Raw genomic sequence first — 15157 nt, forward strand, 5'->3', positions numbered from 1 at the left:
TGGTAAATTTGAGTGTTTCAGCTGCCAATAGTCTCCCGTGTTTCAGTGATGCTGATCCTGTTTCAATTCGTGCAATCTCGGACCAAGCACGATTCTTCGTAAATTTACCCCTTGGAGTCTGACACTACATGTAGGTGGAAGATAACAGTGTTGGATGTTGAGAAAAGTCTAATAAATATTTATTTCAAAAGGTGAAAACCATTTTACATAATAAACTATAATTGTCATGTTTCTCACACAAACTCAGCTAATATTGAGAATTTGCTGGCAAACCCAATCAATCAGCTACACAATGTTTTTAAAAATCCTTTTTTAATGAGGAAATAATTCCATTCCAAAATATAGACACACAGTTATTATAACCACTTCAAAATAGGACATGTCCCATGTAGGTTCCAACACACACACAAAACAATACTTAACAATACAAAAATTTCCATACAGTAATAGTTTTGTTACAATACCAATGAACATAGTCAAATTCTTTAATGTGTCTGTTCTTGCGGTCTTCAAGTGGTCAAGTACATCGGTTATAGAATTAAAAACATCAGTTAGTAACCTTGAGATTTTCAGATGATTTTGTTTTTGGTTCAAAAGTCAAAAGGCCTGGTCAGACACAGAGCTCATCGGCATCTGGTCTGTTTGTTACATTGAACCCACTTGATTGACGCAACCTGAGGCTGCCCATATTTACAAGGTCTATCTACAGTAAATGATAGTTAAAGTTCATCTGTTGCACACAGTGGAGCACTGAACAAACATCCATTTAAGTGCACCTATTCAATCATCTCAGGAAACCAGTGGGCTCAGTGAGGCAGTTTGCCAACAATGGTGCCACTGACTACCAGTAAAAGTTTGGTGCAGGCTCCTGAATAGTAATCCATACCACAAAATGGCTGCTTGCACTGTGTGGTAGCAACAGGTGCAATTTAAGATGGCAAATAAAACAGAAGGTTATAAGGAGACACCTTGCTAAATAAGTATTTGACCCATGCAAAAAAACAGAAGAAAAAAAACAAACAAACTACAAATGTACCCTATTAATGTATTGCAATGAAGGCCACACAAATCATTTGCAAACCTGTAAATATTCTACATTCTAATTATCTTTCATTATACATTCTGTGAACATTCAAAGCAATGTATGATAACCAGCTTATTCTGTCAAAGTCTATTCATATTTTTAACACTGCAAGATATAGGTTTAAGTGAATAAATTAAATTAGTAGTTTCAATGATACAGTGTATAAATGGCTGATGTTCTTCTGCCAGACTTTCTACGGGCACTAGCTAAGCATATTTTGGACACTACTTCTTTCTGTATAAAACACTCATATATTTTTAGCAAACGCTGCCTTTCCAATCGCTAATTTACATCTACTCATTTTTCTTCAACTTTGGTTCATGAACCCCCAATTTAAAATAAAAATTACAATCATTACAGTTGATTTAGAGTGACTTCATGGTATTTTATATTATTTTTTCTCTCTAAATCTTTCCAGTATATGTGGAAAAACACATGACTTCCTCAAATCTTCACATGAAACGCAGCATAAAAAAGTGTCTTTCAACTGAATGTATCAATGTTGAAGTGGATTCAAATGCCCCCAAAAAATAAAAGTCTACCCTTACCAAATGAACAGAAATGTAACTGCAAATATCAATATATTAATATTCCAACACTTACATGATCAATCGTTGGTTTTCTGCTGAAAGAGGAAATCTCACAGAACTTGTAGCTCCAGTTACCCCTATTGCCCGAGTCTTTTCAGTTTATTATTGACCCCCACGCCCTTACCTATCCACACTATGCTGTCAGGTTGTGAGAGAAGCAAAATCTCAGTCTCTAATCGGTCTATGATATCTAGGCCTGGTATATCTCCTGGAGAAAATCCATCTAAAATAGGAGTTACCCTTTAACTAGCTCATATAGCTCAACATGCCAGGACCTCCATGTCTGGCTGTGGTAGTAAACATGCTAACACGCGTTCCAGAACTCCTGCTACATATGTTGCAGAATGGAAAACCTGCCACCTTACGTGTCAATTTTTTCCATTACATGCATAACTATGATCTCTAGAAGCTGAATTACATTTTAAAGTGACGTTTAAGTCCAGTAGTCTTAAAGTGACATTTAAGTCAAAATGATTTGTTTAAACATGAACTAAACAATAAAAGAAAACCCTGGCGTGATAAGGGTGTTCCACTGTATAAATAATCTTATGTGCCTTTCATAGCCTTAATCCAGTGATTCCCACAAGCAGTTTGGGAGCTTCCTGCTATCTTTTCCCAAACATGCCAGCTCTTGTGCTTGTTACTGCTACCATTTTGTGGTTCTACTACACTTGCAAAATGTCTGCTAACCATAAGGCATTCACAAAACACAACATAAAATGGACCAGTTGCTAACACTCACTGTAAGCAGCCACTTTGTGGGCTATACTACGAGAATGCAGATTAATGCGCTGGCAATTTATGACACCAATAAGCATGAGACACGTGCCTCACCTCATGCCTCTAAAAATGTCATACTCCCTAGTAATTTGATAGGCTGAGAATTGGTTAAGCCCACAAAATGGCGTGTAGGTGAGAGGTCCACTTTCATTTGTTGCTAGCACACAGCAATAGTGAACTAAAAGGCCTCAAAAACAAAATAAAACTATACAAATCATATTTTATATATGCAACAAACAGCAAAATAACAATAGCAAAAGATTGAGAGGCAACAGCGTTATAGATGATAATGAGTTTCGGTTAGTTCTGAAATTTATGGCACCTGTGGTTTATAAACAGCTCAATCTTTTCAGCTGCCGAGGACTAAAGCACACTGCAGAACCCTGTGGCAGCAAGCATGTTATTAATGAGTAGCTCAAAACAAAGTTCACAGTTTTAATAGCATCTGTGTGGATTGCAAAAACTAGATTCTAAATAGTATGAACATTGTATAAGTTGTATATTTTTCATATATGAGCATCTTTATTGAAAATGAAAAATATATATATTTATGTATATAGCTATTTACACTAAAAACTTGTATGGCTGATTTGTGAGATCTTAAAAGAAATACAAAAGTATACAATTAGCCCTAAACTAAACCTTCATTTAATGGGCTTTGTAATTATCTATAAGTTTTAAATCAATGCATCTAATTATATCCAGTGACTGAAATAGCCATAAAGCACTTTTTGGAACGACTTCCTGTGTACTTGTAGTACCTTATTGCCATTACAGGATACAGCAAGATTATATCCAGGGCTGCAGTCCCAATTTAAGTGCAATTCTGGCCAAAATAATATATAAATAAAAAGTGCTGCACTTGACAGGGATGAGCTGAAGATTAATGGCTATCCGTGTGAATTGCAAATGGCAGAATTCAGTATTCTACTTGCATTTGTTTCTGTCCTATCCGGGTCTCCTTAATGCAATGCAGGTTACTTTAGCAAGCTCCCAATTGTATATTAAGGGCTACTAGCTAAACACAGTGCCATTTTGCAGCAAGAAAATGCTTTACACATTGGGTTCCAGTGCTGCTTGCCTAGATACTGCTACTAAATAAGTGGCTGAGTAGGTTCAAGTGGAACTAAGGCACTCAGACATCTATTAGTAACATATGTCCGAGAACAGTTATTCTACAAATCATTGGCTTCTTATGGTTCACCACTATGTGGCGGTAGAGAGGCTCTCCTCTGATATTTTGGCCAGTGACAGAGAAGATAATTGCATACATCTGGCAGGTAAATGTAGGTGTGTGTACAGTCCCATACCAAGCTGTTCTGCACCTACTTGCCTGAATACTTACTTGCCCCTTCCCCTGGGCGCTGAGGGATATACCATTTTCCCTTCTACCGGATTGCATAGCAATCCTCCCTGGCAGCTCGGATTATAAACATATGTATAACAATGAGTGCTGTAAACTTATGTTAAACAGTATGTGCAAGTGTCTATGTCTTTTTTATTTACCAGTGATACTAATTATGCTTTAGGTTCAAATAAAAGCTTTAATTTCTAAGTATTAAACACAAACTACAAACTACATGTTTTAGAACAAATGTCCTGTGCTACATTCTGTGGGACTCTGATGTGGTTCTTTGTACCAGAAGATGCATTATTCACAACACAGCGATGGCCTCTGACCATTGCTGCTTCTCATGCTACGTACATCTTCTCCGTACTGCTGCTTGCCTGTAAGAAACACAACAGCAGTGTCAGCGTACTGGCTACTAACGTATCACATACCATGTACAATGAGATGGAATTTCTGTGCTCTAATAAGCACATTGGGATTTAGTTACTAAGTCCCGACACCTCTGTCCGTGTTTATGCCAGATATATAGGGCAACGCTTTTACTGCCCGTGTCTTGCTAGTAAAAGCATTGCTCTTTTAAATCTCAGGCATAAACACGGACAGAAGTGTCAGGTTTTACAACCCAACAGTTGGTAAATAAAGATCTTGGTGTGGAGGATGTGATGCCTTTTGCACACTGGAGGAAGATAAAATATATAATAAAAAGTTGGTTTCTCAGTTTAATGGATGATAAATATCAGGATACAGACCACCTCATGGAAGAGCTATCACTATAAATACACCCCCAGCTGAGATCAACTATGACACTGGCCATTTACTATACTGCAGCAGCCAAATTTCTGATTGATGCCCATTACATCTTAATATTAAACATTATGGATCTGATGCCGAGTTGAACGCAAATCGGTAGTATGTGCTCCTGCATTGCGTGCATGTAAATAAATGCATAACTTCACCCATAGCAGTCTTGTATGTATATTTGCAGTCCACCTGCCCTAATACGTATGTTTGATTTGATCCTAGTTATCATCAGGACACACCTGCACGGCCTATACTTGGTGCAGAGGATACACCCATGCTTTTGTCCAATGCTGCATAGGTCGCAGTTGCATTGACACGTCCTTGCAAAACTTTGCCTACGGAGAACACCCCATTGCAGCTCAGTCCCGCCCCTTCAGCCATAAGTGTAGATGCGAGTGAAATGCGTTAGACTTCCATCACCCATACACTTGTCTCTGAAGCATGCGCAGTGTGAAAACATGCAAGATACGCTCCACAAACAGGTATGCATTGACCTCTGCACCACCCCTGCCAGGGCTGGTTTAACAGCATTGCAGGTCCTGAGCAAAGTAAATGCACTGGGGCCCCTTGCCATCCATTCACGTTATTACAAATGTAATTGGTCAATAAAATTAAACCTTTAGATTTATTGGTACTCTCAATATAAAAAAAGGTTAAACATAAAAGAAACATGATGTAAAGTGAGGATTACTGATTTCATATCCCTCTTCTCTTCTCCAGCTCACAGTGCAGTTCCTGCAAGCAGCCTGCCCCTGTTTGAAGGCCCCTTGAATTGTGGTGCCCTGGCCAGCGGCCCAGTGTACCTATAAGTTAAGATGGCCCTGCCCTTAGTTTTATATTTTTTGTTCCACACTTGAAAAAACCCAGTAAAGGTCACCATGTCCCCAGCGCTGAAAAAGGTTACAAAATAAAGAGTTAATACTGGACCAGTTATTAGCACAATGAAATCATTACAGACTTCTCCTGGCTAGTGGTAAGATCAGCATAGGGCTCTGGTAATGAGGCTCAGAAGAGACAAGGCTACACCACAGGCCGGCTATGATCTTTGTCATTACAGTTCACTGCACGCATTGCAAAGCATTGGTTATGGTAACACATCACATTACCTCCACACAAAGAGCGCCTGGATTATTTTATATAATGAATGAATGAATGGGTAAAGAAATATTATAATATTCCAAACTGAACACCTGGCTCTTTTAATGAACCTTAAAAATATCACAATGTTTTAAAACAAATTTAGACAATACAAAACAATACTATTTTTATTGGTTTTATAATCTTTGTAGATGCAAACTGAAGCGTGAGTGCCCTCTGCTGTTCAAAAGAACATAATAGACTACACGTTTTTTGTCATGTTATGCTGCAGGGACAGTCAGCGATACCAGGCTCATTGCGGCAAAGATCCTGCAGGAGTGGGGGCGCTCGTTAAACTTCCACACACTGAAGAAAGTTTCAAATGATGAAAATAATTATATATAAGTCTATGGTTGAGAGGGGAAATCAATTAAATAAAATTCCTCAAGCCAAGCATTTGTTTATATAGGTTCATTTCAAATGACAGTAACTATGACAGTGTAAGGCTTAGGCCAGTGTTTCCGAAACCCAGCCCTCTAGTCAGCCTTACAGTCCAAAGGCCTGATTCAGCAGTGCATGCAAATGCACTGCTGATCACAGACACCCGATTATCGGTAACCTGTGCATGCGCAAGACCCGTTCTTGCCCCCGAATGCCTCTGCCTGACTGACCGAGGAGTTTACGGGGTTGTGCGAAGATGGCCTGCGTTCCCCTTATGCATTGTCCCCAGTAGCAGTACACCTTATGCAGTGCTCCATGTAGTAGTGCACCCCTTATATAGTGCCCCTTATACAGTGCCCCCAGTAGTGGTCCCCCTTATACAGTGCCCCCAGTGGTGGTCCCCTTTATGCAGTGCCCCCAGTAGTGGCCCCTCCTATACTGTGCCCCCAGCAGTGACCCTTATACAGTAGCGCCAGTTGTGGCCCCTCCTATGCTGTGCCCCCAGTAGTGACCCTTATACAGTACCCCCAGTAGTGCTCCCCTCTATTCAGTGTCCCCAGTAGTGGTCCCCCTTATGCAGTGTCCCCAGTAATGCCCCTTATACAGTGCCCCAGTAGTGGTTCCCATATGCAGTGCCCCTTATACCATGCCCATAGTAGTGCCCCCTATGCAGTGCCCCCAGTAGTACCCCTTATACCATGCACATAGTAGTGCCCCCTATGCAGTGCCCCCTGTAGTGGTCCCTTCTATGCAGTGCCCCCCAGTAGTGGTTACCCTATGCACTGCCCCCAGTAGTGGTCCCCTCTATGCAGTGCCCCCAGTAGTGGTCCCCCTATGCAGTGCCCCCAGTAATTCCCCTTATAGAGTGCAACCAGAAGTGCCCCTTATATAGTGCCCCTAGTAGTGGTCACCCTATGCAGTGCCCCTTATACAGTGCCCTCAGTAATGGTTCCCATTATGTAGTGCACCTTACATATACACAGACAACAACAAAAAACAATACTTACCTGAATCCCTGCTCCTGCCGCCGTCCGTTCCTCCGTCCTCCCGGTACTATGGGAGAGATGTCATTACATCTCTACCTTCACCCACTGCAGGAGCAGGAAGGTGGAGTTCATCAGTGAGCTCCAGCTCGGCTCCCGACGTGGGAGCAGCAGCCAATGAGAGTCTGTCTGAGTCTCATTGGCTGCTAAAACAAACACACCGCAACCGGGTAGTAGGAGTGTACTACTCGGCGCTGGCGGCTGTGTGTTTGTATTACTGTGTAGTGCGCTCACTGCATTCCACACTACACTCACTGAAACAGACCTGAACTGCGGCTGTCGCCGAGGGCAAGAGCCCCGGCTAACTCCTCTAGTTACGCCACAGCCGTCCAGCTTGCGAAAGCTGAGGCTTACTCAGCTTGCAGGCCGGTCGCAGCACTGGGATCACAGATGCAGCAGGATGTGTCAGACACCTCCTGCTGCATTTGCATTTTAGCAAGGATGGAATTGCAAAGCTTTTTGTGTCCGGCTTTGCAATTCCGTCCTCTGCTAAATCAGGCCCCAAGTGCTCAAGTATGAACAGCATTAAAACCTGGACTGTTAGGGTGCCTTGAAGATCAAGTTTGGGAAACACTGGCTTAAGCGGCATATTTAATAAAATGCAATTTTACAACATTTTTTTAAAAGCAAAACCGCCATTTTTGTGTTTGAAAATGTAGATTTCCAACCCAAAGTTCAGGTTATGCATTTAAAAACAATTGCTGGACAAGGCAGAGATGGCAAAGTTGCATTAGAATAAATAAAACACACTAAGGGGTAAATTTACTAAGATGGGAGTTCTATTAAGAAGTGATGTTGCCCATAGCAAACAATCAGATTCTACTGTACTTCTCATTTATCTAACACCTTCTAGAAGGTAATACCTGGAATCTGATTGGTTGCTATGGGTAACATCACTTGTTAATAGAAGTCCCATCTTAGTAAATTTACCCCTAACACTCGGTGCTCTGTTTGGAAACACTTACTTGAGAGGGGAAGGGAGGAGCACATTCAGCCCTGCAAACTGACCTATAGGAAGGACAATGCACAGGGTTAAGTACAATTAACAGCAGTTTATACTTTGTAGCATACTATTAATCTAATGGCAAAAAGCAAACAAAAAACAATGAAAAATAAAACACCTAAGATAGTCTGCAAAAGCATTTACAAATATCTGCATGCAAATTACTTTATAACATAACTTTACATAATAAACCAGTGCTGCTAGGGGAGGGTGATAGGTGTCCCCGTCCAGGGAGCAGGGCCTAGGGGACAGCATCGTTGCTACCTGTGGCAAAGTATTTGCCATACAGTCTGTTTGAAACGGTAGCCTATAAAGCCGCTCTGTACTTTTCCCAGGCACAGGGCGCATTACATACCTGGTATGGCCCTGGAAAAACATGGAGTTTATTTTTGTGTTCAGTAAAACACAAGCATAGTTTACTCTAAAGCAGGCCTGGCCAACCTGTGGCTCTCCAGCTGTTGTGAAACTACAAGTCCCAGCCTGCTTTATCAGCTGATCGGTGGGAGGGTATGCTGGGACTTTTACCACAGCTGGAGAGCCACAGGTTGGCCAGGCCTGCTCTAGAGAATCTGGTTTATTTGCATACAGTAAGTTCATTCAATTATTGACTAAAGAATGCCTGTCACATACACACAATGTAGGCAGCCAGATATGGGATAAACCACTATTTATGTGAATGAAGACTATAAATTTACTAGGAATCAGTCACCGCATGACTGGCATTCATAGTATATGAATAGGCTGTCAATGGAAATTCTACATGTAGTTTGTGTTTAGTTAATAGATATTCATTTTTATTTAAACCTATATAGTTTTATTTAAACTTATATATTGGTCATGCCTTAAAAATGTTTGCCTCACATTCTCAATGGAAAAAAATAAACTTGTTTTGCAAGACAAGGAACATACATTTACACAGTTCTGACCACCCCTGGCTACATCACCAAACCCAAACTAATTCTCTCAGAGTAACTTAGGGAGAGATGTATGAAGGGGTGGTAGGTGTAATTCGGGAACTGCGCACGTTATCTTACCACTTCCCTGTATGTAATAATTCAGGAAAGTGATCTGAATGACAGAGGCGCTATGCCTAGATAGGGCGCTGATCTGGTGTGGCAAAGTATGAATGAACAGTGGCACTGACCGTCAGACAGCTGAAGCTGTCACTGTCACACCACAGCAGTGTCTCTGGGGATGGTGCTTAAAAATCTATTATTTTTTTTTCAATTAGCCACAGGTTCTGTTGGAGAGTTTTGACCGATGCATGTGCGGAATTCCCTGGTAGTGAAGGTCAAAGCGGCTGCAAGAGGGAGAGTGAACTTCGTCAGACAGGTCTGTTAACACTCTCCCTCTTCGGCAAAACAACTTATAATATACCTGGGCAACGTCTGGACCTGCATTGCGGCACGTCTGGACCTGCTTCATCACGATAATGGGCGAAGCAGGTCCAGACATTTAATGTTTTATGCATAATGTTAATACATCTCCCCCTTCATATGATCAGACCCCAGTGGCCTCCCAACCTCAGGGGTCTAACATCCACCCCACCCTAAGGAATAAACCTCACCACCCCCTGCCCCCTATCCATAGGTGTTCTCCCACCCAGAGCTTTTTTACTTTTACTCTAATTGTACTTTGAAAAAGAGAAAGAAGAAATCCCTTTTTACTCTCCCCTAGTTGGCGACCTATACTCGCTCCCAAACCAATCTCGCTAATCCCCCATATTACTTTCAATGTTTACTTCATCTTTCCATGTTACCATGACTGTTAAACTTCGGATCCTGCAGTTTGACTCATCTGTATGTATTTTCTCATTGTATCTGGCTATATTTGCAGACTAAATAAATGTAAAAGAATGTCTCCCTCCTCACAGGTGATAGATGCACTCTAAGGAGTAGGTGCTGCTTATTGTTTCACTGACAGGGAGCTATGTACAATTCCTGAGTGGTGCACTGGAAATAGGGGCTGTGACTGTAATAGGTTTTATGTTACATAATGGAAGCCCTTGGATACAGTGACATATATAGCCAGGAGATGGAAACTTCCATCCATTCCAGTTCTGGGACATGTAAATGAAATAATATCTGTCAGAGTGATTCAATGTAAATAGCCTAAATGGGGATTTATAGACCAGTATCACTCAATGTATCCTCTTATCACTGAACAGAGACTGAATGAATATTATTATAGTATAAGTTCAGTGCTACCATATTACACAGAGTTTTACAGTGAACACATTATATCATTCAGATCAACCGCTGCCCATTGGAGCTTACAATCTACAGATGTGTCCACATACATCTATCCTCCCTGCGCTACAAGTCATTTAACACATAACGCGTGAGTGCTGTGCCACTCTGTAGCGATGAGCGTCTATTCGTGCTACTTTTTCCCTTACAATCTTATGAATCCTAATCACAAAGCGATGTGACGCACAAGCGGTTTCTGCTGATTAAAATTATATCCGGCATTCCTATATTCTGTGTTCTACTGCGGATATATATGCGAAATGCTACGTTACAGTGTCAGCGGCTGTGAAACTGTAACCTAGCATTTCACATGCAGATACAGCTGCAGTTACAGACAGAATATAGGCATGCCGCATATCATTTTACTCAGCATACACAGCTTGTGAGCCCTTTTTGCATTGCTTTGTGAATAAGACGCATTTTAAAGGAAAAGGACACACACAAAAAATGATCGGTGCTACAGAGTCGAGCCACGGCATGGCACGACTAGAAGAGCTGTTTTACGTCCAAGGAGACTAGAAGTATGTGGACACATCTAAATATTCCCTACAACATGAACACGCGCACAAACAGTTCATTTTGTTTGGGGCATATTAACATACTAGTACATCATTTGGTTGATGAGTAAAACCAGAGCACATCAACAAAACCCAAGTAAGCATGGGCACAGTGCCCTGGTTACAATCAAACTCGTACCAAGTGCATATATCATGTAAACCTGATTTAGAACATTTACCTGGTAAGCTTCATCCTGTAACTTTTGTTTCAAATACTCTTCCATCTTGAGCTCATTTTCTAGTTGGCGTACAGAGTCATTCTCATAGGCTTCCTCCTCGCGTCTGCTATAAGGATCTTCTGGGCCCCTATAATGTGCAGTAAAATACAGTTTGAAAGTGAGATTATGTCCCAGTTTTTTTCAGTACGCTCTGGACAATGCCACTTTTGATATAAGTTTTTATAAAGTGTACTTACTCACATCCAGTATCTGTTTGTGAGGATCCCCTCTCCTAGAAGCCACTACTCCGAGAGAAGGGGCCACCTCTAACATGTACTGGAGGTGAAAAAGTTCAATTTACAGTTCAATTTAGTATTTACTAAGCAGTGTTAGGAGACAGAGTGAAAAGTGATAAGGTGCCAGCCAATCAGCTCCCAACTGTCATCTCACAGGCTGTGTTTGAAAAATGACAGTTGGGAGCTGATTGGCTGGTATCTTATCACTTTCTTATCACTTTTCACTCTGTCTCCTAACACTGCTTAGTAAATAGATCCCAAAGTCTTTTATATACTTCAGCTACATAAGACTGGGGGTTTAGTATAAAACAGTGTTGGCTAACCTTGACACTCCAGCTGTTGTGGAACTATATGTCCCAGCATGCCCTGCCACATTTTTAGCATGCCCTAATAGCAAAACTGTAGCAGTGCATGCTGGGTTATGTAGTTCCATAACAGCTGGAGTGTCAAGGTTAGCCAACACTGGTGTAAAAGATCTATAAGAAAAAGATAGGCAACAACAGATTTTAGACAGACAATAGGTCGACAGAGACAAAAGGACAACAGGAGCAAAAGGTTGACACAAAATGTCGACATGATTGAAGGTCAACAGGTACAAAGGTCGACAGGATCAAAAGGTCGACATTAAAATGGTTGATACATATTCTTTTTTGTGTTTTCTAACCCTTATCTTCACCCTAACCCATCCCTTGGTGCATAACCCTCCCTCCTGATGCCTAACTGTCGGGGCAAGTGCCGAACCTTAACCATCCCTCCTAGTGCCTAACCCTCCGGTAAGTGCCTAACCCTAATTGTCTCCCCTAGTGCCTAACCCTATTCGTTTCCCCTTGTGTCTAATCCTAACTGTCCCTCCTGGAGCCTAACCTTAATCCTCCAGCAAGTGCCAAACCCTATTCCCCCCAAAAAAAACAAACAATGTGTCGACCATTTCATTGTTGACCTTCTATAGCTGTTGATCTTCATCCACGTGGACCTATTTGTATGTCAACCTTTTGTCCCTGTTGACCTATTGCATGTCTAAGATCTGGGGGCCCATTTATTAATGATTGCATTTTGCAATGTGATCAGGGCATCCAGTACCGGCCATGATCGCATTGCCAAATGCGATCATAGCGTCCGGATGTATGATCCGGCACATGCAGGGAAACGGGCTCCGAAATGCGGTAAGTTCCCATAGGCTACAGCGGCTAACGCTATCTTCAGATACATTTGGCAGCATCGCTGCGGTCCCTCCTTCATACATCTGAGGGATACTTAATATTTGAGGTAAACCATATCACGATCTGTCTTTCACTCCAGTATTCTTCCAGATATGCCAGTCTTAGGGTTCAAACCAATAGATCTACAAGGAAAAGGTCAACAGTGTCTAGATAGACACCAGGGGGCCCATTTACCAAAGTTAATTTGAGGTAAATTCCCCGAAAACACCTGTTTAATGTAGTTTAATTTATAGACTTTTTCCTTGATGCGGACACGAATGGAGCTGGAGGCAGCATGAGCCCTAATCTCCCCTGTTCCTATGCATCTATATACTCCCACAGGTCTGCCTCTCATGCAGATTCATGGAGGTCCCTGCAAACTGGGAGTGAAGAATAAAATGAGTATAGTATTAACACTAGATCCTTAGTAGAGGCTTGTTGTAGGATTAGGGATTCACAAGTGGTAAGATGTCTGTGTTAAACGGTGTCTAAAGACACTATGAAAATGTCAGTTGGGGAAATTAAAAAATATTTATGGGGGATATGAAGTTACTCATTAGGAAGGTTTGTCCACTAGTGACATCATTTAGAAATCTTCGCCTCTCAACCAGGCTCACATGACAGGAGGGAGCGTTCCAGAGGGGGATCCAGGTAATTAGATATTGTTTTGGGAGGACTTGGAAAGAGGGCTATGGTGTAATATTGATTGACAAAGTCCCATATTGCTAAAGAGTAAACGGCTGCTTGAGGACACACCTTGGACAGCAACTGTTATTTTACATCTAGTGGTCCTCTAATACACTGACACATACAAACTAGTTACTGTACTATATGATTCACACACTTTAGTGATGTCATCTTCCAGCTATTTAAACTGGATCAAATGACAAATATAAATAGTTTAGCAGACTTTTTTCTTTTAAATGCAAGTTGATTTCATAAAGATTGCTATAAAACTCGTAAAAGATACGTACATATCTGTACGAATGTTGCCGGGAGCTGAAGAATTATGATTGTACGTTGGTTTTCGGGCATGGATCTGGGCAAGGAATGCTTTCTCTGAGGTTGGAGATGGAACCAAATCATCAAAGTGAACCCTTCCATACTCTGTGTCCACGCTGCTTTCTGCTTCATTTCCCACATCTAGAAAAGCAAAGACAAAGCGGATGTGAGACATGTAGAAATGTCAAGGTGCATAGCGGACTCTTCCACATAAACTTGTGATCACTCTAGGTACAGGGTGCTGATCAGTGAGGAGGTTATACCAGTTCCTGTAGCGATACATCATGTCTAAAATTTGGTCCTTCAAAATTAAAATATGCCCTCCTCACTGATCAGCACTCAGCACTTAGAGAGAACACAAATAAATTATTTTTAAATTGGCTTTATTTTTATTTTAGAATACAAACCAAACCAAACCAAATAGAATGAGCATGGAATTATAATATGGGGTCATTATAATATAATATAGCCACGATGATCTCGGAAACAGCTGCACCTTATGGCAGCCCGAACTCGCCAAAAGTGCTCGCAGCCCCATAGGACTCAGAGAAAAATTGTGTGACTTCGGAGCAGACCACAAGGGGTACGAGATGCAGTGTCCTTGCCGGCATTTTAATGCCGTGGCAACGGCAACACACACCCTTCGTGGCTAATTGGATTGAAGCCTATCTCCCCAATATGGGTTGGGTACGGGATGCCGGCACTTGGGATCCCAGCTGTCAAAAGCCCGACGCTGGCATCCTGACACCTATCGGTATCATAATCAGCCCAACTTTGCCAGGTAGCAGTAAGCTCCCCCATGCTTCCCTTACAGAGTCCAAAATATCTAAATATGCTGCAGTAATATAGGGGGAGAGTGTTAAATACGTATTGCCTAGTAGATCTTTATGAAGGATACTCAGGAGACACACTCTGGGGGCCAGAAGAGGGAGAGGCAGACCTGTATAGGACACTGAACATGCAACTCTACCCCACAAGTCATGGTTCCTATGATAACCACATGAAGTGCCAGAATAAGTACTCTGAAGCCTGACATTTAGGGCATGTAGAAGAAAGTTTCCCCCCAAACTTGCATATCAGACAAGTGTTACATAAGTCTATGGAGTATGAACAGCTGACTGAATCTGTGGAAAGTAAAACAGACATGGTAGCTTCATTAGAACCACCTAAAACCTTCATCTCCTAATAAACCCATGTCACTATCCCGGCCACTTTTGAGATGGGACAAGGTATATGAGTGTTGAGCACTGAAAAGATTTGTGAAAATGAAGGTAACTCTTTTCCTAAAACCTAGGGGTGCATAGGAATTTTCATAGGAGAGTCTTGGAGGACAGGGCAGCAGTCCGGGAACTGTGCATGTGGGGCTTGCCTTAGCTGTAGATATCGGTACAAATGTTCCCCTTGGGACATTTAATTCAGAGCATAACTGTGTAAAGGATTTAAGAACACCCACATCAAAATATAGAGCAATTTTGGTTGTATAGCCAAGCCTGCTTTCTGGATGTAACGGTGTCTCTTTGTGGGGA

General features: G+C 41.6%; 1 protein-coding gene across 13 annotated transcripts in view; it reads right to left on the reverse strand.

The window, feature by feature from the left end:
- Positions 1-295: 295 nt before the first annotated feature.
- Positions 296-15157, reverse strand: part of DTNA (dystrobrevin alpha) — a 294993-nt gene continuing 280131 nt past the window's right edge. For 12 of the 13 annotated variants that reach the window (XM_088469565.1, XM_088469560.1, XM_088469566.1 and 9 more), the window contains 4 exons: positions 13604-13772; positions 11156-11282; positions 8133-8175; positions 296-4182 (listed from right to left, as the gene is read on the reverse strand). In XM_088469565.1, coding sequence (XP_088325691.1) covers positions 8158-8175; positions 11156-11282; positions 13604-13772 — 314 coding nt within the window. In that variant the 3' untranslated portion in view covers positions 296-4182; positions 8133-8157. Of the gene's footprint in view, positions 4183-5959; positions 6050-8132; positions 8176-11155; positions 11283-13603; positions 13773-15157 lie in introns of those variants that run through there. The other variant, XM_088469557.1, reaches the window with a different exon arrangement.

Source organism: Taudactylus pleione, unplaced genomic scaffold (assembly GCF_031769625.1).
Source record: "Taudactylus pleione unplaced genomic scaffold, aTauple2 ptg000093l, whole genome shotgun sequence".
Classification (NCBI taxonomy): domain Eukaryota; kingdom Metazoa; phylum Chordata; class Amphibia; order Anura; family Myobatrachidae; genus Taudactylus; species Taudactylus pleione.